The sequence below is a fragment of the Pelobates fuscus genome, chromosome 5 (genome assembly GCF_036172605.1).
Source record: "Pelobates fuscus isolate aPelFus1 chromosome 5, aPelFus1.pri, whole genome shotgun sequence".
Lineage (NCBI taxonomy): Eukaryota > Metazoa > Chordata > Amphibia > Anura > Pelobatidae > Pelobates > Pelobates fuscus.
Window position 1 is genome coordinate 217,119,428 of NC_086321.1, and position 24,098 is coordinate 217,143,525.

Sequence of the window (24,098 nt, forward strand, 5' to 3'; positions counted from 1 at the left end):
GGATCATTGCATCCAAATTCAGCTTTAAAATCCAAAATGTTGGACCCAGTTGATAATTGTTAGTAGACTTGTGCATGGTTTAAAAAAATAATAATAGCTTGAATTGATTCATCTGAACATATATTTTTTGCGGGCAGTTTGGGTTTTGTCCATCGGGTGTTTCAGTTTGGACGACTTTCATCCATGCAATCATTTTAAGAAAAACTATTTGGACAAACCAAAAAGCATGCAAATGGTCAAATTAGTGTACTGTAATATATAAATATTGTGTATATATTTTGCAGTACCCTGAAAGGGGCATTTTCCCACCATTTGGTTCACATCCGGAGGGAGAAAAAGTAACTAACATAGCTGGAAGTAGAGCTGGATGGTTGGGTGGAGTGCTCTGTCGATTGAAGCCCAAAATTTGTTTCATGAAAAAACAAGGAGTCATAATAGCAGTCTGACATAAGGGAGAAGAGCACAGAGGCAAGCCAGACACAAGTCAGAGAAGTCTTCCTCTATACCCTCATGAAGCAGTGCAAAAGACAGCAGCAATGTGAAGCGAGAACACACCAGATGGCGGTGATACAGAGGATGATGGAGATGACTCAGTGAGTGAATCGCAACCAGACATGAGGTTCTCCAACCCATGAGGTTCTCCAGACCATGCTGGAATCTAGGGCTGAAAAGTTAATAGAGAACTTTTATAGAGCCCTTAGAGAGTTAAAGAAAGATACTCAGGAGTTAGGGCCCAGAACATCACATGTGGAGACAAAAATTGATGATTTTGCAGCTTGTCTAGCTGACAACGTGCAACAAATTAAAGAAATGTTAGATCACTATGAATCAAAACTAATGGATCTGGAGGACAGAGCCCCTAGAAGTAACCTTCACACGTTAGGGGAGAAGCATGGTTATAGACCTGGCACCAAATATACAACCAGACATGTTTTTATAAGACAGGATACACAAAGTTCATAAACCAAGACGCAAGCGATCTTGTTATGTATGCACTACTACCATGTGAAGGAGCAGATTCTACAATTTAGCAGGTTATCCACTACACCACCCGAAGAATACAAACAAATTACAATTTTTGCACATCTTTCCTCCACTACACTGAGGAAATGGAAAGCTTTTTCTTCCAGTTACAGAGCTGCTACGGAAACATCAAATAATTTATAAATGGGGGTTTCCCACAAAGCTATTGGTGCTCAGAAACGGCAATACCGTGAGCATTGCTCCACCAGAGGAGGGCATGAGGAACCTCAGGAACAGGAACCTATCCCCAAGCTCACCTATCCAAGGTGGCTCCCTGCACTTCTTCTAAAATGGAAAAAGGCTAAGAAATAAGGTGATAGCTGCATACCGAAATAGAAGTCATTCGATTTTCACCCTAAATTTAAATTCACATTTTCCATTACTATATTACTGTCTCATAAGCTGCATTTCATCCCCTTAAATTTTTAGTTTTTAGTGTTTGTTTTTGCGTTGTTCTGCATCTTAACATTGTAGACTACCGAGACGTTGTTGATATCTCTACACTACTGCTTGCAAAACAGTGTTTGAAGGAGAAGTGCCATTCCCATACAGACTTAATGAAGGATATGTTATGTTTCACTACTGGATCAGCTTTTGAGAGACTTCCAAGACTCAGGCACCCAAGATAGAGAATGGATTTAATTATTGGTTGTATCTTGGAAGACACAAGTTGATCATTTATAAGGGACCCTCAGAAGTGATCTGTGGCTCCATTCAGAGGTAAACAAGTGGAACAGTGACTGAACCACTTATGGGTTGTGCTTGGACATAATCTGGCTAGAGAGGCTTCCTTGATAGTAGCCTCGATTATTATGTCCTATCCAGGTTATGAGGTATATGGCATTTTCTCATGTATAGGCTTTCTTGACTAAATGGGCATAAGCTAGTCTAAGTTTACTAATACTTAGTACAGTCCAAACCCCTGCAGTATCTCTGTTGTATCATTACCCGCTCAGGGAAGATAAATGTTTTGTTTTGTCTTTTTACAATATATATGTTAATTTGTTATGATGTTTGGTGTTGTGGGAGGCCTCTCTTCCCCTTGCTTTCCTCAAGAGCACCGCTATCTAAACTATGCTCCTTAGAAGAAACATACACTAGACTTCTGTATGTCAACAACATGTTATGATGTTTGGCGTTGTGGGAGGCCTCTCTTCCCCTTGCTTTCCTCAAGAGCATTGCTATCTAAACTATGCTCCTTAGAAGAAACATACACTAGACTTCTGTATGTCATGCTCAACTTGTTTCAGACATCTTGCCTCTGTCGACCATGTCAGCTTTATAACAGCAACGAAACCTACATTACAGGACAGAATTAGATAGAATGCTCTGTCTAGTACAAATCTATATAGTATGTATCCTTGGCTAATTATCGTATGTGGATATACTCTCATATTGTTAGAGGTTTGAAAATCTCATATAAGAGGCAGATGATGTTACAGGTAGCTAAGCAACAATCTGCAGACATAATATTCCTGCAGGAGACTCATTTTCTCAAATCAAAAATCCCTTCAATTAAACCCATGGATTACCCCCATCAATTCCATGCAGCAGCAGTATCAAAACCAAAAGGTGTATATATTCTAGTAAGTAAGAATACCAAAGAATCACTCTCCAAACTAGTGGCATACCCAGAAGTAGTGTGTGTAATTAATGAGATGGCCTACCACTTGAATTTATGTGCACCAAATGCCAATGAGAGGAACTATCTGGTGAAAGTTCTAATCAGGTTTGAAAAAATTAAACAAGTTATAGTGGCAATGGGCGGGGATTAATCACATTCTTGACCCCTATATCGATACTTTAATATCCCCTATAATACCCAGACACAAAACATTGAAGACCCAATGCAAGGTTCTCAATAAACTACTTGTAGAAAATGATATGTATGATGTCTGGCACACCCTATATCCACAAGAGAAGGAATACATTTGCAACTCTGTATTTCCATATTGAGGGATATCTCACAACAGGAACAGCATCGGAGTAGATCATAGATTGCTCAATAATTCAGGGACTATGGTCAGACCATTAAAGACCTTATCACTAAGATCAATGCTCTTAATCTACAATGGACAGGATATCACATTCAAAAAGTAAGGACTACACAATACAATCAGGGGAACAGAGCATGGAAAGTTTTAGCAGCACAGTTGAAAACCCACCAGGTTCATTTCAAAAGTAAAACATGGGTCCCTAACCTTGCCATAATTTCCATCTGATCTTTTTATTAAACATGGATGCTAAATTATTAGCCATGGTCTATGCAGCTAGACTTCAGGAAATAATACACACAATAATCCATGCCTACCAGGTTTAGATTGTCGGGGGGAAGACAGGGAGTGGAGAATATGCACACGTGACACAGATGAAACATAAGGGTATTGTGTTATCTCTGGAAGCTAAATACACATTTGACCAACTCAATTTTGCCTTCCTGGAGGCGGTCCTACAGAAATTTGCCTTCTAATTTTTAATTATAGTAAAATCATTAAAAATACAAATTGTTTAGCCAAAGTACTTAATAGTGGGTTTGTACCTAAGCCTTTTGCGATAACATATGGCACAAGGCAGGGTTGTCTGTTGTCCCCTCTTATAAATATATTGTGGCTATGGAAGTCCTAGCAGAATTAACTGATCACCGCAATCTTAATATTAGACCTGTGGGATAGAATGAAAAGCACAATATATAGCTCACAACCTTTATCATTAGCTACCCCTATACAGGTCCTATATCAATCAATACCATCTTTTTCTCAGACCTGGAGGGAGTTGGGAACATCTCCATATGTTATGTAGAAGAGTGATAATTAAATATTTCCACCTTTTACAAGAGAAATGTGAGACACCCAATAACCTAAAATGTTCATGCTTAAAGGTAAATGCTTAGGTCATACTTTCGAGTCATGGATATGAAATTACCCTCTGAAGAAAGTTTGCAGGGTTTGACGATTATTGAAAAAAACATGTAGTGGAGGACTTCCTAACCGCAAAGTGTTGTCACAGAATATTAGTCTCTGAAGAGGAAGTGGGAGACTTACCTTTTGTTAAAGGCTGGTAAAAGATACAGGCCATAGCGTAGATCCAACCAGGCGGAATCAAGCATTTCTGACTCATAAAGACCTCATGACTTGCGCAACCCACCTTCAAAGTTTTTAGAAAAGTGTTATAGAGGTGGAACTTGATTCCAGCAAGTGTACATATTGGGAATTCAATTTCCTCGAGGTGCTGGACAGGCATAAATCTTACACCATCAGTAGAACTTTGTTTGTTTCTAATTTTGTCACAACATATGCCGAAAACTGTAAAGCAAATTATATTTCATGGTTTATTTGCAAGTATTAATGCTAGCTAGATATTGTAGACAAACAATTATGCTCTCTGTGACAGAACTCATTAACCAGCAACGAAGTATGAGTGTATGGTGGCAACCCAAAAAGACAATTTAAGAACAGTCAATAAATCCTGGGACATATGAAAGACTAGAATAAGTGAATAGGTTCAACCAAATTTGCACAAAACTGCACAGTAAGCACACAACAATACTACAGTAGGTAAATGCATATTTAAGCATCCACCAGAGGGTTACTCGAATTGCAGCTTGTAGAGTACCAGAGGGAGTAAGGTAGATTTTAGACACGCAGTCAAGGAAAACCGCCATAGGAACATTCATATAGCAGCATAGGTACCCCAAGTTATCCCTACCCACCTTTTGTTTTTGTTCCCACAGTGTTACTTAATTTATTGTATGATGTTCAGTAATTTTCCACAAATGAAGAATAAAAAAGAGTTTGTTTCACTTGGGAAAATAACTGTACTGAACTGGACTGTTCTGATAAAATATCCCCTACAAGCGAGCTGGCTGCACCCTATATTGGTTACAATCCAAAAGCTAGATAAAATATGTGTGCTGGCAATGAGTGGTTTATATTTGTATATATATTGAGAAATACATTTAACATTGTGTTTTTTTTCAGGTTGTGTGTCTCTACCAGACATTGGGTAACCCACTCAGTAAGTTGACAAGCCTGAACAGCATGCACTCCCATTTCCTCCTGGCAGATGATGGCACAGTGGGAAAGTATGGTAATGAAATGAAACTGAGGAGGAATTTGGAAGTGTTCATATCACAACAGAAAATACACACAAGTGAGTATGCCTGATCATAATGAGACAGAAGCGCTGCTATTTGTACCCTGCTATTCCAACATGCCTGAAACTTAATGTTTGTTCTTCATCAGTCCTAAAACACTGATGGGATTGCTTGATTTCTGATATTGTCCATGGCAGTTTGAAGTTAGAGGAAGCTCAGAGTGTTTGAGAGAGAGATAAATAATGGCTAGAACAAGTCCACACATTTGCATACAAATGTTCTAAGTAATGTGTATTGAATGCCAGTACAGTATAATCCTTACAATTGGAAAATATAGTCAAAAACAGGCTCAGAACATTCTAGTGTACATTTCTAGATTCTAGTGTACCTATATCAGATGTTATTTTCGGACTGTGTTGAGGAATTAAATAGAAACTATGCTATTATATTCTGTACATCCAAAGTGTACAACAACATTTTGACTGGTAGCATCATACTTTGGTAGCTTGACAAAACATTGCTGTACACTTTGGTTACTTGAATAAAGAAACATTGATAGTGCTGGAGAATTTTTTATTTTTATTTGCATCTATATATTTTTTGGTGAAAACTCCACACCTTGCTCCAGGGCCGCCACCAGAAATTTTGGGGCCCCTAACTCAGCTCAGGGTCTGGACCCCAGGGGCCGCCTCCAAATACTGCCCACTGGGTCCGCCTCCAAATACCGCACACTGGAATACATACACAGACACGAACACACACACTGATACAAAAGGACACAGATACATACTGAAAACAGACACACATACTGAAACAGACAAACACGCATACAGGCATACATACTGACACACACACACAGGCATACATAGTAAAAGACAGACACATACTAACATACATACAGACACACATGCATGAAGACATAAAGACACATACATACATACAGACACCGACATACATACATACATACACGCATTCATACATACAGACATACAGACACTGACATCCATACACACATACATTCATAATGGCACACATACATACATTCATACATACAGACTGACATACATGCATATATACAGACCTACTGACAGACATACATCCATACACACAGACATACGTTCATACTGACATACAGACATACATACACACACAGACATGCATACAGACAGACATACATACATGGACATACATGCAGTCAGACAGACAGACATAGAAATACATACATGCATGCATCCAGACACATACATACATAGACATACATACATACAGGAATACACATACATACAGACATACATACACAGACATACATACATGCATACAGACATACACACATGCATACATACATATACATACAGACATACATACAGACAGACATACATACATAGACATACATACATAGACATACATGCATACAGACATACACAGACAGACATACACAGACATACATACAGACACACAGACATACAGACACAGACAGACAGACAGAAACATACATACATACATACACATACATGTATTCAGACATACAGACAGACATACATACACAGACTTACAGACAGACACATACATAGACATACATACGTACCGACAGACATAATACATAGACATACATACACAGACATACATACATATACATACACAGACATACATATATACACAGACAGACATACATACAGACATACATACAGACATACACAGACAGACACATACATACACATACATGAATACAGACAGACAGACATACATACATACATACATACATACACAGACTTACAGACAGACACATATGTAGACATACATACAGACATACATAGACATACACAGACATACATACATACATAGACATACAGACAGACAGACACATACATAGACATACATACATACATAGACATACACAGACAGACATACATACACACACATACATGCATACATACATACACACATACATGCATACATACATACATACAGACATACATACATAGACATACACAAACAGACATACATAGACATACAGACAGACAGACACATGCATACATGCATAGACATACATGCATAGACATACATGCATAGACATACATGCACACAGACATACATACACATACATGTATACAGGCATACAGACAGACATACATACACAGACATGCATACACAGACTTACAGACAGACACATACATATACATACATACAGACAGACATAAATACATAGACATACATAGACATACATACATAGACATACAGACATACATACATAGACATACAGACATACATACATACACAGACATACATACACAGACATACATACACAGACATACATACAGACATACACAGACAGACACATACATACACATACATGTATACAGACATACAGACAGAAATACATACATACAGACATACATACACAGACTTACAGACAGACACATACATACAGACATACATACATGCATACATAGACATACAGACAGACAGACACATACATAGACATACATAGACATACACAGACAGACAAACATACATACACAGACATACATACAGACATACACAGAAAGACACACACACACACAGTGCTCATTTTCTAGCCACCCTCCTGTCTCTTACCTTTGCAGGAGGGTGGCTGGGGATGATGAGAGTCGGCGCGGCTCCTTCTTCACTTGTAACCACTTCCTCCCAGCAGCACTTGCGGCTGCTTTTTTTTTTTTTAAAGGGGCCCGGTTGCGCTATACCACGGCCACAGCGCTGACCGGGCCCCTGAAGGAGGGGGCCCATCGGGTGGCCCTAAGTGTGTGGGCCACCCGATGGGCCCCACACGTGGCGGCCCTGCCTTGCTCTCTGTGGCTATGTGCTGCTCTGTACTTTGACTATGAATAAAGTGTTGAGGTAATATCACAAAAGTGTCTAAAGCAGCACTCTAATGACACACTTACTACAACTCATTGTAGCAGTTACGAAGTTTAGTGTACCACCCATTTTCCCCTCAAAGAAATTGAGTGTTTTCCCCTCACTTTCTGTTAAAATTCCTTCTAATAGTTTGACAAACACTGGGACTATTCCTGGCACTCAAAGCCTGGCCCTTCTGCAGTGATTCATTATTGAGAATATTAATTTATGCATTATCCACTTAACTTTGAATGGGAAAGACTGTGAATGCTGGACTAACCTGGCATCAGCACTCACTGCCTATCTTTGCCAATATACTATTTTGAAGGTTGGATGACTTGAAAAAGATAATTATCTAAGCAGAAGAAGAGGGCTTTTGTTGCCAAAATTGCCATGTGGGGGGAGGGGATGACACTTAAATTATTGTGTAGCACTGTAACCTTGTAACCATAGTGACTAACTGCTGGTTTTCATATATTATTCGACCCAATGTATATGGTTGAAGGATCATATCAGAAAATAAAGGGTCATCCATAGGGGCAGTGCCCCACCAGTTGTTGTTGCAATTAGAGTGGCACTATAAGTAAAACCCTTAATATATTATTGATAGAATATAGGTATTAGCACATTAAAGGGTTATTGCAACCATTTCTTGACAGCTTTTATTTATTTTTTTATGATTAATGCCTTATAATACCTTACTGGGCATTATTCTTTAGGTTCAGCCCCCCCATGTAAATGACAAAATAAGGCCTTGAAATAAGCTATTACTTATATGCAATAATACCTTATAATGCCTTATTGGGCATTATTGTTTAGGTTCCGCCCCCCGCATAAATAATAAAATGAGGCTTTTAAATAAGCTATAACTTACATGAAATCCGGCAAAGGACAAAGCTCCCAACATGGCTTTCCACTACCAATTTGATATCATGGCAGCTGTTGCAAGGTCCTATCAAAATCTTTTCGTAGAGAAGTCTTTGATTGGACAGTTTAACCAGCTAAGTGTGCATTTGCAAGTACAAAGCCAGCGAGGCGAGGGATTGGGGAAGGAGGGATGGAATATTTAAACAAAAACACAAAAAACAGATGGTGTTTAGAATGTAATAAAGGTTGGAGGGGAAACAAATGCTCCCCCTTGCAGCCAAGCTAATGACATGCTTTGCCAGCATGTAGTGTGCACTGATGACTGAAATTTTTTTTGGCACAGCTATGACATTTGACAGTCCTGAACAGAATTCATGGCATCCAAAGTCACAAGTGTGGGAGGTTAACTTGTTCAAATATCTCTGAATGTGCAGCTGTTTAAGCTGAAGCGCTGCACATATAGTCTCCTACCACACTAACTAGTTCTAAAATCAGAAGTGGTCATGGTGGTGGAGTAAACCTTGTAGCGGGCAAAGTCCAACAAGTTAAAGGGCAACGTTTACAGACGGGGACAGGACCAAATTACAGGGCATGAGCCCTGTGACCCACCATCTAAAAACTTCACCAGCCACCACTGCTGTCATATGCTAATTTACATTGATTAAAAAAAATGATTTCCTTTCAATAGTTGATGAAAGGATTATTTTATTAAAAATAGTTTTTAGGTGACCGATGACATTAGGAATGAGGATGGGGTTCTATTATCCAGTAGAGTAGCAAACGTAAGGGACACTTAAGGTACCAATACAACTAAATGCATTTGATAGAATTTGGTCTTATTAATATGCTATATTTTTTGCATGCTCAAATCTTTCTACTTTTTGCATAAAATGAATAAATGTTTTGCAGAATGCTGCACCATAAGCACATAAGCCATGCCCCATAATGCCAGAAAGACCTCCTGATCAAATGTATGCACACAGTCTCAGCCCCAACAGCACTGAGCCTGCTACTTTTAATTCACATCCTGGCTATAGTATATCAGTCAGTAGTGTGATATGCTTACTGTCACGGTTATTCAATAAACACTGGCTTTTGTCTCAATGGACAAAATCCAATTACAATTACAGAATTGACTACATTGGCAATTCACAGATTTACTAAAGTGAAATGTGGTCAGGATTTGGTCGGTCCTGCCATTTCATTAACATTTGTTTGTATGAGTTTGGAATGTCAGTGATAATCACACCTGAACCAAGCACATAAATCACAGATTTATCAATGACCACATGGATGCCAATGATGCACGTTTGCAAGCAAGTGAATGATAAATTAAAGTACTATTTGCCCACCGGCAGTGCTAGCAGCCAGTAGGCAAATAGTTAGAACGCCCTCGGCAACCCAAAGGTTAATTATGTGGTGCTGGCTAGTGCTTGCTACATTAAAATAAGTAAATAAGAAGCTTATAGAAATAAAATCCCCATGCTACTGTTATAGAGGTATTTTATTTTGTGTTGACACCAGACAATTAAATCAGAATTCTGGACATATAGTCAAGCCAAGACCTTTTCAACTGTGTATACATTCCACACCTTTTGTAGAGAATGTCCATTTCTAATGTTAGACATACTCGTTGGCTTTTTAGCATCTTTCCCTGCAATCCTAAAATAAAGCAGTTTTACACTGTTCCACTTCTGGCTGGAATAACCATGATTGATGCACTAGTTAGCATATCCCCAATGCATCTCTATGGGAAGGGTTCAGTGTAAGAGTGCAGGACAATAATGGAAAGCACATCTAGTGTTTTCTTAAAAACAAATATAAACCCTAAATTTTCATAGAACATGCAATATTTGATTTGTCATACTGCAGGGACAGAACAGTCTCTTTACACCAAAACATGCTGTAGTGTTTTTTTGGGGTTAGAGTTTCCCTTAAAGGGACACTTTAGGCAGCCAGACCACTACAACTCATTGAAGTGGTCTGGGTGCAGTGTCCCTATTGCTGTCAGTCTTGTAATGTAAAACGTCGTGCTTGCTAGGGGACTTTTGGTCCCCTAACTGAAATCCAGCGTCAGCGAAATCCCCATAGGAAAGCATTGATTCACTGCTTTCTATCCTATGGAGAGGGCCTACTGTGCTTGCAACGCTCGCTATGCATGTGCATTAGATAACCCCGTCGGATGACGCTGGAGGAGGTGAACCACAGACCCGATGCCGAGAGACATCATGCTAAGTTCAAATATGTAAATAACGTTTTTTTCTTCGTATTGTCCGAGCATGGTGGGCAGTGAGGGACGGGGGAGGCAGGGGGAGCTATAGTGTTTTGAATACAGGTTTGTATTCCTAACACAATAGTATCCCTTTAATGACCACAAAACCAAGGCAGTTTTATATTCTACCAGTTAATTTTTTAGGTTGCATGTTCGCTCTAATTAGGAAAACAACCCATTTTTTATTACAAATTTTTTTGTAACATTGTGAGTGAATCCCATTACTTTTTTTATTTAATACATATCTTTACAGGGTTATCATATACTACCTACACAGCCTGTTGCTGTACCGTAATATAAGTAACATAGTTACATAGCAATCTAGCCAGAAAAAAGACTGGAGTCCATCAAGCTTAACCTTGAAACCCATTCTGTTATGCTGTTGATCCGAAAGAAGGCTACCAACTGGAATTGTAACCATTTCCAATTATGCCACAAAAAAGGAAAAATTCTTTCATGAGCCCATAATGGCAATCAGATTTCTCCTTGGATCAACAACCTCTTCACACACATATCAATTAAATCCTTGAATACAGCATCCGGGCCTTGTAAAAATATATATAGAATCTGAATAGAATAAAAAAAGAGAACAGCTTTGAAGTTGTTACAATGATTAGGGTGAAGAATATATTACTCTAAAATCAGTAACACAAGATAAAAGAAAACTAAATGGGTAGGCATTATTTAATTAGAAAGAGAAACACTTTATTCTTAAAATGTAGTAAAATGTTTTCCTCCCTAATAAACTAAATAAAGTTACGATTTTTAAAATATACTAGAGGTTTGTACTCTCACCTTATGGGTTTACTTTTTTATTTTCATGTTAAATTTAGAGAGCACTCTAAGGATAAAATATATTAGAAATGGTTTAAAAGTGTTTTTTTTTTTTTCATTATGGACATAAGGAATGATCCATGCAAACAACATTTCAAACGAATATAACACTATATATGTCCCATGCCTTAGGTGTTTTGTGCTGCATCAGCACTTATTCATAAGCAGTTGTTTTGGCTATTACACCGACCTTGGATGTGGTCTCCTGAGGTCCAGACCAGCGTCAGTCTGGGACAGGTGTCCACGCACATAATTTAGCTTTTTTATATTAATTGCGCATTGTTTTGGTGTTAAGTTCTGGTTTATTTTTGTGGTGAAGATATTTAGCTAGGTGGAATGAATAGATCCTTTGATTTGACAATTGAGGACCACTCAAAGCAGATTATATTCAATGGAAAGCATTATACAACACCTTTTGTTTCTATATACTGGAACAGAATAGCTAATAGATCAAACTTGGATCTGTTCCTGAGTATGGTTGTTCTTGGAACACCAGTATTTCAACTTGATGTGATGACTCATTAATGTACAGGAATGGGTCAAGGAGTCCCAGTGGTAGGACTGATCGTAGAAGGAGGTCCAAATGTGATCCTGATGGTCTGGGAGTATGTCAAAAGCACCCCACCAGTGCCTGTTGTTGTTTGTGAAGGAACAGGAAGAGCAGCTGACATTTTGGCATTTGCTCATAAGCATACAGCAGATAAAAGGTAAGCTTATTTCTTCATTTGGAACTTTTGGCACTTTTATGTTATTACTTGCCTAATGTGATCAGAATTTAGAAGCTATTATATTTAGCATCCAACAGGATTAAAAAAAAAAAAAAGTTTAATCCAAGGAACTGGTTAATTTTTGGAATTTCAAATTCTGAAACTGTAGGCACTAAAACAACTTTAGCTTAATGGAGTAATTTGGCTCAGATCTCTATAATATAAGAGGTAAGTCAGTTTGCTTATACAGCCCTAATCACACCTCCCTGAATGTGACTTACACCGCTCTCCAAAACACTTCCTGTATAGAGAGATCTAATGTTTAAACTTCCTTTATTAAACAATATATGTGATTTAGAATTTAATATCTAAATCTTCAAGTTACAAATCAGGATATAAAAACTTCTAAAGCATGTTTCATCTGAGAGAAAATTAATAAAAACATTTTTAATGCAGGCAGTGTCAGTTACAGCCAGGATAAGTGTGGCTAGGGCTGCATGAACAGAAACAAATGTGATTTAACTCCTAAATGGAAGATAATTGAACAGTGAAACTGCAAGTGCATAATCTCTTCAATAAAACTGTTTAATTAAGCAAAATGTCTATAGTCTCCCTTTAAGTAAATACAACAAAGTGTATACAGTTGTAATCAAAATTATTAAAGTCCCATTAAAAATCTAAATTATACCATTCCTAGTTGCCTTTAATACATGAGTTGCTACTGCAGCTGAGCTGACCCAACCCCATTTGGCCTCTACAAATGTCCCTACTTGCCACAAATTTCAGAAACATTCATAATGTTGGACAATAAAATGCTTCTCTCTAATGATTTTTCCTCCACAAGCATTTGGGACCAACAAAAGCATATATCTGTAAAAAAAAATAGTATAAAACAAATACATCAAAATGAATTAAATACTAGATATTTTACATTTTACAAGTATATGAAAAAAAGAAATACATTACGTGCAGCAGTGCTTTATCTGATGCTGTCTAGTTGGGGTCTGCAAACTTTGATGATTTTTCAGTTTTCTTTATCTTTATTCGCAAAGGAGGCTGCTAGCTGTAGTCAATGACTACTGATTTAGTAAGCAATTAATAGAGCTGTGAAAATGTCAAAGTGCTAGCGCTGAATAGAGTGATAAACAGGTTCCCGTCACAGGTGCTGAAGTAATGCAGGAAGGCTGTGTGAGTCACAACCTGGGGAAGTGTGGCTATGAATTAGTGAAATAAAGTTATATAGCTGAAAATGAAGACATGCCTCCATCAAGTCCAGCATTCACTCAGCTTTGAATTAGGAGTAATTTAAATTTTAATTGGGGACAATAAAGAACGGGCACTGCAGGGGCATGAGCTATACATCAAAATCACTTCATTAACCTGAAATGGTTTTGAGGCTTACACTCACCCTTTAAGGATTCTATATAAATGCAATATATCACTGTTGGTGCTTACAGGCACTCAGACAACTTCATCTCATAAGCCATCTGGGTACCATGTTCCTGTCATGCCATGTAAAGCATTTCCATTCTGCATATACTGGCAATGTGTACTTGCAGTGTTTAAATTTCTCTAGTGGCTGACACTCTGACAGCCACTAGAGGCACTTTCACAGATATAGCAGAGTGAAAATTAGCTATTTCAATCAGATATTCTCAAAGAGATCATCTGATTGGCACAGCGTCTAGACACACTTGCGAACTAGCCTCCCAATGCTTTCCTAAGGCAAAACATTAGATTGGCTGAGGTCATCAGTCTTGATGATCTCGGCCATGAGGCAGGAAGGCAGTGCTGAGAACTGTGCTGTGATCAAGGAAAGGTACAACAACTGCTGTTTTACTCCTTACAGGTAGGGGCTGGGACCTAAACTGTTATAGCATTAGGATTACCAGTTTGTGATCATTTAGTTTACATACTGATATTGTGGGTCTATTCTCATTTCCTAGACAGAAGATAGTTTCTTTCAACTCTGTTCATTGCATGCATTTTGTATAGCATGGAGGTTAACTATCAACTGTACATGTTCCACAGGGAGATCCGCCCACAACTAAAGGAGGAAATCTTGCAAATGATTCAGAAAACCTTTAATCTTGGACATAAACATTCTAACCATGTGTTTTATACGTTGATGGAATGTATGGAGCACCGTGAATCTGTAAGCTAAACAGTCACATCAGATCAACAAACACATAAGCATTTTTTATTAAAAACGCGTTGGGAATTGATTATTCCTCCATTCAGAGATTTGATTAACTTGTATATATTGGTTACTTCCTGTAGTCCAAAAGAATCAGAACGGTAATTTAAAATTGTATTCACTGAAAGGGCTTGACTTTATCAAATGGAAAGTGAACAATATCTTGTTAATTTATTTTACAGAAGTTTTATTTATATATATCCCATTGTACAGCGCTATGTAATCTGATGGCGCTGTATGAATAATAAACTAATAATAAATAATAATATATGCATATATGTGATGGTATTGTAATTGTACATACATGTATACATTTTTTTTGCTTTGTTATGGTTACTACCCTAGTTTGTGTGAGCATGTATGTATATGAAATAAGATGGTAAAGATAAAAGAATGAAAGGTTAATGACTAGAGTGTATAGCTCACGAGGGGTATAGCTTACTTATTACCTAGAACTAAAGCAGCATCATGTACAACATATTTTTGTCCTAACAGATAACAATATTTGATGCAGAGTCTGAAGAACAGCATGATATTGATGTGGCGATTTTGACTGCTCTATTAAAAGGTAAATAGTTGATGTTTTATAGATATATTCATTAGTTTGTTATTTACGTTCACATTTAATTCTACTTATTAACTTATTTCCTAGGAACTAATATGTCTGCTCCAGATCAGCTAAGTTTGGTGTTAGCATGGAATCGAGTGGATATTGCAAAAAAACACATACTTGTGTATGGACAGCACTGGAAGGTACTGTATTTAATCAAAACCCATACCACAGAAATTATTTGAAAATGTAATTGAAATGGCTGCGTGAAACTGTGTTGAAATGGGATGTAAAAGTTGAATTTAAATTAAACATAACAACAATGTTTCGTTTTTCAGGACCACAAAAGTTATCATTGCTAAGTTTTTAATGACAATAAATTAATACATTGAACATTTGTACAGTCTATCTATCTATCTATCTATCTATCTAGTTATCTAGACGTGTATGATAACATATGTTTGTAGAATGACATATTAAAAATTTGTGGTGAAGAATTTTAAATTTTCTGTTGTGTATTCTAATGAAATATTCAGCAGCCATTTACAGTCACTGCTCATATAGTAAACAACGTTCATGTGTGTTTTAAGATACATATAGTAAGCTCAAAATCTTTTATATTCTCCACATCCATATCTAATCATTATCAATATTTATCTTTTTAAAAAATACAGTCACATTTATTTATTTTGCTTGTAGGCAATGGGGTGCTGAACTGGCACTTATGCGCATGTTATACGATTTTTTAAGTGATTTTTATATGCTGTAGGGGTCGTTTCCTGTTCTCATCAATCTGGTTTTTCCTTGTTAAAGTATACACCTGACTAAGTATGTGTCAACTCTCATTTTCCACTTGAACGCACAACCACCGAGTAATACTAAAGAGGCCATGATGAATAGACATTTTTATAGCTTTGTTTTAAAAATCTATTATTTATGGTAACAGAACTTTATAATCAGACTCTACATCATGCCCTTGGGTATCTGAGCTAATTATTTTTTTTTTCCTCCAAGACTTGCCTTTTACATCTTACCACTGGAGCAGGCTACTGCAATGTTTCTTCAACTAGGTTGTATTGAATTGCAACATAGTGTGCTAGTGAATTGTATTTTAATAGTCACGAGTAGATGTAAAACTAGCATTAAAAAGTAGAAATATTTGTTCTGTTTTGTCTATCTGTGCATCAGCCTTGTGTAACATTTCTAAACAATACACAATGTTATTGTGTAACATTTCTAAACGAAATTTCAATCCCCTTATCTGAAATGCGTATTACTAACAGGTATACAGGTTGAACAATAACTGAATCCATCATTTCAACCATTCACACCTCCCTGTTGCTGCCTTCAGGGTAAAATAGGTCAAATATAAAAAATAAATCTAAAAATGAATTCCCGATTGCAATCTATAAAGTGAAACATAAAATCCTTTTTGATTCCAAAGTGGTAAATACATTTCTATTTAGATCAGCAATCTATTAAAATGACCATATTAATTGTAAAGCCTTGCTCTACCTGAGAATATAAACATCTTTTAGATGTATCTACTGAATTTTATAAAGCAACATGTCTATGCAGACGTTGTCTGGGAACTGTTCTTATTGTGAGGCCATTGACCACTGCGCTTAGTAAACACTTTGTTCTGTCCTGGTACAAAACAGATCACCAGAGTTGTATGCAGTGGCCTTGTTTAACCCCTTAAGGACACATGACATGTGTGACATGTCATGATTCCCTTTTATTCCAGAAGTTTGGTCCTTAAGGGGTTAATGCCACATTCACTCGGCAATTGCTTGACTGGAAACGTATGCAACTTTCTACCTTATCTTCATTGCTCTAATTTTACATTCCCTAATTTATTTATTTATTTAATCAATTTCTGTATATAGTCTGCAACATTATTAATTTGAAACGTGCCCAGAATTGCTGCACATATTCATGCAGATTTATTTTAAGCAGATGTGCCGTTGCATGTAAAAAATGTTTCAGTTCAGCTACCTTGACATTTTAAAGGATCACTATAGGGTCAGGAACACAAACATGTATTCCTGACCCTATAGTGTTAAAACCACTATAGGGTCAGGAATGCATGTTTCTCTATGAGGAAAGTTCAATGTCTGCATGCAGAGGGAGGAGACACTGAATGTTTGGATGCATTTTAGGCAGCCATGACCCAGGAAGGATCTCTAACAGCTATCTGAGGAGTGATAAATGATGTTATCTTGTTTATTGTGAAGTCCTGTGGGTGTGCTCTTCACTTTAAATATGTTATTGTGCTGGAATATGCACCTAGCAACAAGAATGGGCCAATATCTGCTCATTACATATGTTACATATTAATGACATTTCTCTGTGTATTATGCATATATAAATGTACATTAATATATGTGTAATTATATAAATAACTAATACATATATATATGTGTGTGAGTGTGTGTATATATATATATATATATATATATATAGCCCATATGTGTGTCTCTTTCTACCTCCAGCCCCTCTGTGTGCCTCTTTGTCTCCCCCTGTCCCTCTGTATGTTTCTTTCTCCCCCTCACGGCTCTTCTGTGTCCATGTCTCCCCTCTCCTTACCAATCTCTCTCTTCCCCCTGTCTCTTTTCCCTTCCCCCTGTGTTTCTCTCTACCCCTTTGCCTCTTTCTCCCCCTCCCCCTGTGTTCTCTCTTCTTTCACCCCCTCCCAATGTGTGTCTCTCCCTCTGTGTCTCTCTCTTTCCCCTCAGTCTCTTTTCCCCCATTTTCCCTGTCTCTCTCTCCCCCACATCTCTCTTCCCCTCTGTCTCTTTCTCTCCCCTCCACATCTCTTTATGATTCTTCATTGCCTACAAGGGTTATATATATTCCCAGTGTAACTATGGGCATAAAGAAGAACAGTTACAGAGAATTGTGTGTATATATACATAGAAACTACATATTTCAAATACATTTCTTCAGATATAATGTTTGTATTTACGCAAAAATTTGATCTAGTAAAACATGTGCAACTAACGAACTAACTGATGAACCTGATTTCACCTATCTCAGGTTGGATCTTTGGAGCAAGCAATGCAAGATGCTTTAATCATGGATCGTGTGGATTTTGTGAAGCTCTTGATTGAATATGGAGTAAATATGCATCGATTTTTGACCATTAGTCGCTTAGAAGAACTTTACAATACTGTGAGTACTTATATGTATATGTAGCTAGCCACATGCCTAAAAAGAATCTGAGCTATCAGCCCCAACATGTTAGCTAGATCATAATCTACATGTATAAATGTGTTCTTGACATGAATAAATAATAACACATGGATATTTTAATGTTTTATTTTTCATATTATAGAAGCAAGGACCAACTAATCTACTCCTGCACCATCTTGTCAGGGATGTGAAACAGGTATGATGTCATTACAATTGATAATTTTTGTTACCGATAATTTGAAAATGATACTAAAATATTGTGACACAAATATCATCCAAAAGCCTATTATGTACATGGTGAGAAGAAATATACCAGGCATGATAAAAACATTCACACCTGTATAGGAATTAAAGGGACTCTGTATAACCATTTCATCTCAGTAGCTATGTTCCCTAAAGGCTCCTGGTGCTGTCCCTCCATTCAGTGTTAAATCATTTTCAAGCAGTTTAACACTGAATGAGGTATATATAAGGTAGATATAAGGTAGATCTAGCCATACCAATTCATACCAACAATGGGCGCTGAGAGAGGTCAGCTAACACTCTCAGCCAATCACAGCGTCCCATTGTTTATTTGGCTAATTCTTTCTTTCACAGAGTGGATTGGCTGCTGGGGACACTTGTTTGGCATTAAAAAGTTAAAAAAAAACTATTAAACACTGAATGGAAGAGAGGCTTTAGGGGAGTACAGATATTATAACTACTACAGTGAGATTAAGAAGTTGCATTGCCCTGTCTACAGTTTCTCTTTAAAGGAACACTATAGTCACCTAAATTACTTTAGCTAAATAAAGCAGTTTTAGTGTATAGATCATTTCCCTGCAATTTCACTGCTCAATTCACTGTCATTTAGGAGTTAAATCACTTTGTTTCTGTTTATGCAGCCCTAGCCACACCTCCCCTGGCTAGGATTGACAGAGCCTGCATGAAAGAAAAACTGGTTTCACTTTCAAACAGATGTAATTTACCTTAAATAATTGTATCTCAATCTCTAAATTGAACTTTAATCACATACAGGAGGCTCTTGCAGGGTCTAGCAAGCTATTAACATAGCAGGGGATAAGAAAATCTTAATTAAACAGAACTTGCAATAAAGAAAGCCTAAATAGGGCTCTCTTTACAGGAAGTGTTTATGGAAGGCTGTGCAAGTCACATGCAGGGAGGTGTGACTAGGGTTCATAAACAAAGGGATTTAACTCCTAAATGGCAGAGGATTGAGCAGTGAGGCTGAAGGGGCATGTTCTATACACCAAAACTGCTTCATTAAGCTAAAGTTGTTCAGGTGACTATAGTGTCCCTTTAAGTAACATTAAAAAAGGGTGGCATAACAAAATAGAATTAATAATTGTCACTCTGAATTTGTTATTGGAAATCTGAGTGGTGCCATGTGGAAAGACTTCCGTATTCGGGTGAGGTGCTTGATATTTAGAATAACTTTGGCATGAATGGTTGGTGTGTGTACACAACCATTCTGTAATGCAAATAAGCAATCTTAGTTTAGATTTCATAATGGTCTAGTAAAGCGATCTAATGTTAATCGCAGGGAGTATTCCTGTCGCACCTTGGTCTGATTTCAATAATATAGAAAATAATCTTTTAATTATCTGCGAAATAAATGCAAGTACTATTAATAGAAATGCTCTTTACATAGTCTTAAAATGGGGTTTACTAGCTTCAAACTGACTTGTAGTGAATTGAAATTGAAAGCATAATTACAAATTCAGGCAAAAGAGTAGCTGATTTGAAGACAATTTTCCAAATCTGCTTTTATTACAACAATTGTTGCACCTATATAATGCAGTTTAGTTTTCATTTCACTACAATTCAATGTTTATGGAATTATCCCTATACAGTATCATTGTGTCCTTAAAAGAACACATACAAAAAATTTATTCCTAACACTACAGTGCTGGACTAAATGTTTGATGTCTGGCCTTCCTCAGGATGGCGTTAAAAAGTATTTAACTTTCCTTTTTCCATCACTGTGCTAGTCTGTGCTGGTCCAGCAAAGATTGAAGGATCTGACCCAGGAAGTCCCTCTAATGGCTCTCTGAGTGACAGCCACTAGAGATGTTACTCGCCAGCAATTTAAACACTGCCTTTTCTATAAAGCCTGCAGGGACAGGCTATAGACACCAGAACCGCTACATAAAGCTGTAGTGGTTCTGGTGTCTATAGTGTCCTTTTGCTTCTTAAATCTAACATTTTGAGCAAAATTGCATACTTTGGTATTATGATACCAAAGTCTCTAGACTAAAAATGTGACGTTGTAAGGATAATTGGAAGAACCTGTCATACACATAAAAGAGATTTCAAGTGCTGTTTAACAATCTCTCCTAGGGATATATGGCTTTATAGGTGTATACCTTGAACATTGCATTTTTAATTACATTGACTTGCAAAAAGCATAGTAATTATATGTTGTATCTAGGGTGAGTTCCCATCACAGCTTGGCCATCTTTCTTTTCTTTATATAGGAAATGTTCCACTAATTAAAAGCACAAGTTTTATTGTATTGATAAAATGTATTTCCGAACTGAATAATTTGTTTATTAAAAAGAAACCAAATATGCAATTCAAAAGGCATTCAATTAAAAATAAAGATTCCTAAAATAAATTCAATATAATTTAATTTAAATGTGGAAATATCCTTATATTTGAAATTTACTTTGACTTTGTATTCTCACCATAGTGAATAACTCTATTGCTAACAGATTTATCAGTTTGGCAATTTTAAAGAGCATAAAGAAAACCATAGTTTGTCTATGGTGTTTGTGTTACTTGTCACTCTAACTTATATTCACAAATGATATATAACTTAATAAGAAGTCTTGCAGAGGGGGCTGGTTGGTAAGGGTAGGTGGGGCAGCGACCTCCAGTTTTTGTTGCAATAACAAAATAATATATTGGCGTGGTAAGGAATAATAATTGTACGATAAGATAAGCATGTTGTGTCAGTCATTATTAACTTTGTAGTGTATTTCCCCCTCATTTGTTATAGTTAGAAATGTTGCGGAGTTCCTGAGAAACTAATAATGTCAAGGGGCATTTGAATAGAAAAACAATTCTGTCCTTCAGACATGTCTAGCCTGCTCTAGTGGGGTTCTTGATGTCACTCATTATCTATGCACTAGTTCATCAGATCCTGTATGCCCTTAAAAGTAGGCCTGCATATTGTCCTGTTTTCTAGAGTTGTCTTTGTGTAAGAGCTTTAATGGGTGGACTCAAACCTCTATAAAGTGTCTCCAAATAAAAGTATCTACAGGCATATGACATAAAAAAACATGGCATCTAATTGGATGAGGGGTAGCGTATGTTGGGTTATGTGGATAGGGTTAAATTTCATTGGAAGACTTTAGCTCCCCACCATCTTGAAATATAATGAGCCACCACTGATGATTTTTATAATGTCCAGTGACATGTAAAACATGAAATCACAATTAATGTGTAGTGCAGATTGTCTGATTATAAGGTGCCTTAGAATATAATGGGATCAATGGTGTGTATGAACATGCATAAGACTTGGAGCCAACTTTTAGTACTTTACACAACATTTATATGTGAAATAATCCAGTTTAATTAATTTTAAGTCCAGTTAATTAAATTTCAGATAATTTTTAAAATGGGCAATGGCCTTATGATTCCAGTGTAATTAAACATAAAAGAACGTTCTTCTGAAAATCTAGATTACTCTTTTTTCCATATGTTTTAATTTAGCTTAATATTTTAATATTGATAAAATAAAAAATAGAAAAAAATACACAAAAAAATACTTCAGAAATAATACTGGGAATCATAAGCCCATAAAACAAGATATATAAGGACATTGACATATGTTGAAAATTAGCCTGTTATTAGAATTTCAAATCTTATTTCAGGTTTACTACACAAACTTTTGATTGCTAAATTGTAAATTATATATACAAAATAAAACATATTTTTTTATATTTATATTAACAGAGTAACCTCTCTCCGGACTATAAAATGTCACTAATCGATGTGGGTATGGTAATTGAATCCTTAATTGGAGGAGCTTATCGAAGCAGCTATACGAGGAAGAATTTCCGTGCGCTATACAATAACCTTTACAGAAAGAACAAGGTATTTTTCCCAATAAGTTTATTGTCTGATATATCGGTGATATTTATCCACTTTTTCTTTTATTTTTTTTTGAATGACAGATCTGCATACACAACATACCGGTTTACAAGTGGTACGAAGTACAACATTAATGTATACAGTTATCCATTATACACAATGGTATCAACACAAACAACAACTGTTGTAATCCCCGGCTGATTATCTGTTCTGCCAAATCCCGTCACGTATTTTAGTTAACATAGTGAGATGAACAAAACGCTGTGATGCCTTTTGTGTGCGGTTGTTTAGTTATCTTACATTTGCCCAATATTGCTTATAGTGGGTCTTCAAAGATTGCACCCTACCCCTGGATGCCTTCTGATGCTTACTGTAGCTAACCTTGTGTTGCGGTGGTCGCTCCTCAACTTCTCGAAAACCAGTGGAAATGGGGAACAGTATAGAAAAGGGAATTGGAGATTGAAAGAGAGAAGAGGAAAAAAAAAAGGGAGGGGGTTACGGGGCTGTCTGTTGCTTCCTATGACTGCGTCCGTCAGGATATTTGTTCACTTCTAATTGTTTTTCTCATTCCTCCGCCATCAAAAAAATTATATTTAAAATACAACCCATTTATTTTCTGAAATACATATTGAAAAGCTGAAAGCACCACACATTAAATCTTGGCCACATTGACAATTCTTCTCCAGTTGTCACGGTAAAACATATGTATTGTAAATAATATGTATAAAAAATGTATTGTCGTGGTAAAAATTCAAGATGTTTGTTTTAGAACTTGGTCTTACATACACCATGTAGACAGTCAAATGTCCTCCTCCACCAAAGGAAGTGTAAAATATTATCTGTCCGAAGAAAAACAGTCCAGTCATAATGATCACCTGCCCAGCATGTAGTTATTTTCTTATGATAGCATTTCCCAAAGTTTCCAGATTTTGATTTTGCATTTTTCTATATACTTCCTATAATTTACACAATGAAATTTGGTGCTAGTTGATCTGTGCTCTTAACTAGTGTAAGCGTAGGAAAATAATATACGCTAAACCGGTCCTTTGACCATCCCCACCATCTGTGTCACAATATTTTCTTTATTTAATAATTTTTAAATTGCTGTCTTTCAGACATTCGTTTAACCATTTAACTTGTATCTTGTCTAGACCTGTAGTGCCACTCATAGAAGATATATCCCCTTGCACCAAATATGTAGGCACACTGATTTAGAGAAAAAATATGTTTTTTTATTTACATATTTATTTATTTATTTATAAAATATTTTACCAGGACGGATTCATTGAGATTTCTCTCATTTGTATGTCCTGGTTATCAATGATGTCATATCAGTCATAAATAACCTTAGTTTTTCTTTCTTCCTTAACACTCCCTACTAAATTCCT

General features: G+C 36.7%; 1 protein-coding gene across 1 annotated transcript in view; it reads left to right on the forward strand.

Moving 5' to 3' along the window:
• Nucleotides 1-24,098, forward strand: part of TRPM6 (transient receptor potential cation channel subfamily M member 6) — a 182,170-nt gene that overhangs the window by 86,567 nt on the left and 71,505 nt on the right. Inside the window, exons 7-14 of the mRNA XM_063455032.1 lie at nt 5,001-5,172; nt 12,496-12,670; nt 14,702-14,825; nt 15,363-15,435; nt 15,520-15,620; nt 18,457-18,591; nt 18,755-18,808; nt 22,573-22,713. Coding sequence (XP_063311102.1) covers nt 5,001-5,172; nt 12,496-12,670; nt 14,702-14,825; nt 15,363-15,435; nt 15,520-15,620; nt 18,457-18,591; nt 18,755-18,808; nt 22,573-22,713 — 975 coding nt within the window. The remainder of the gene's footprint in view (nt 1-5,000; nt 5,173-12,495; nt 12,671-14,701; nt 14,826-15,362; nt 15,436-15,519; nt 15,621-18,456; nt 18,592-18,754; nt 18,809-22,572; nt 22,714-24,098) is intronic.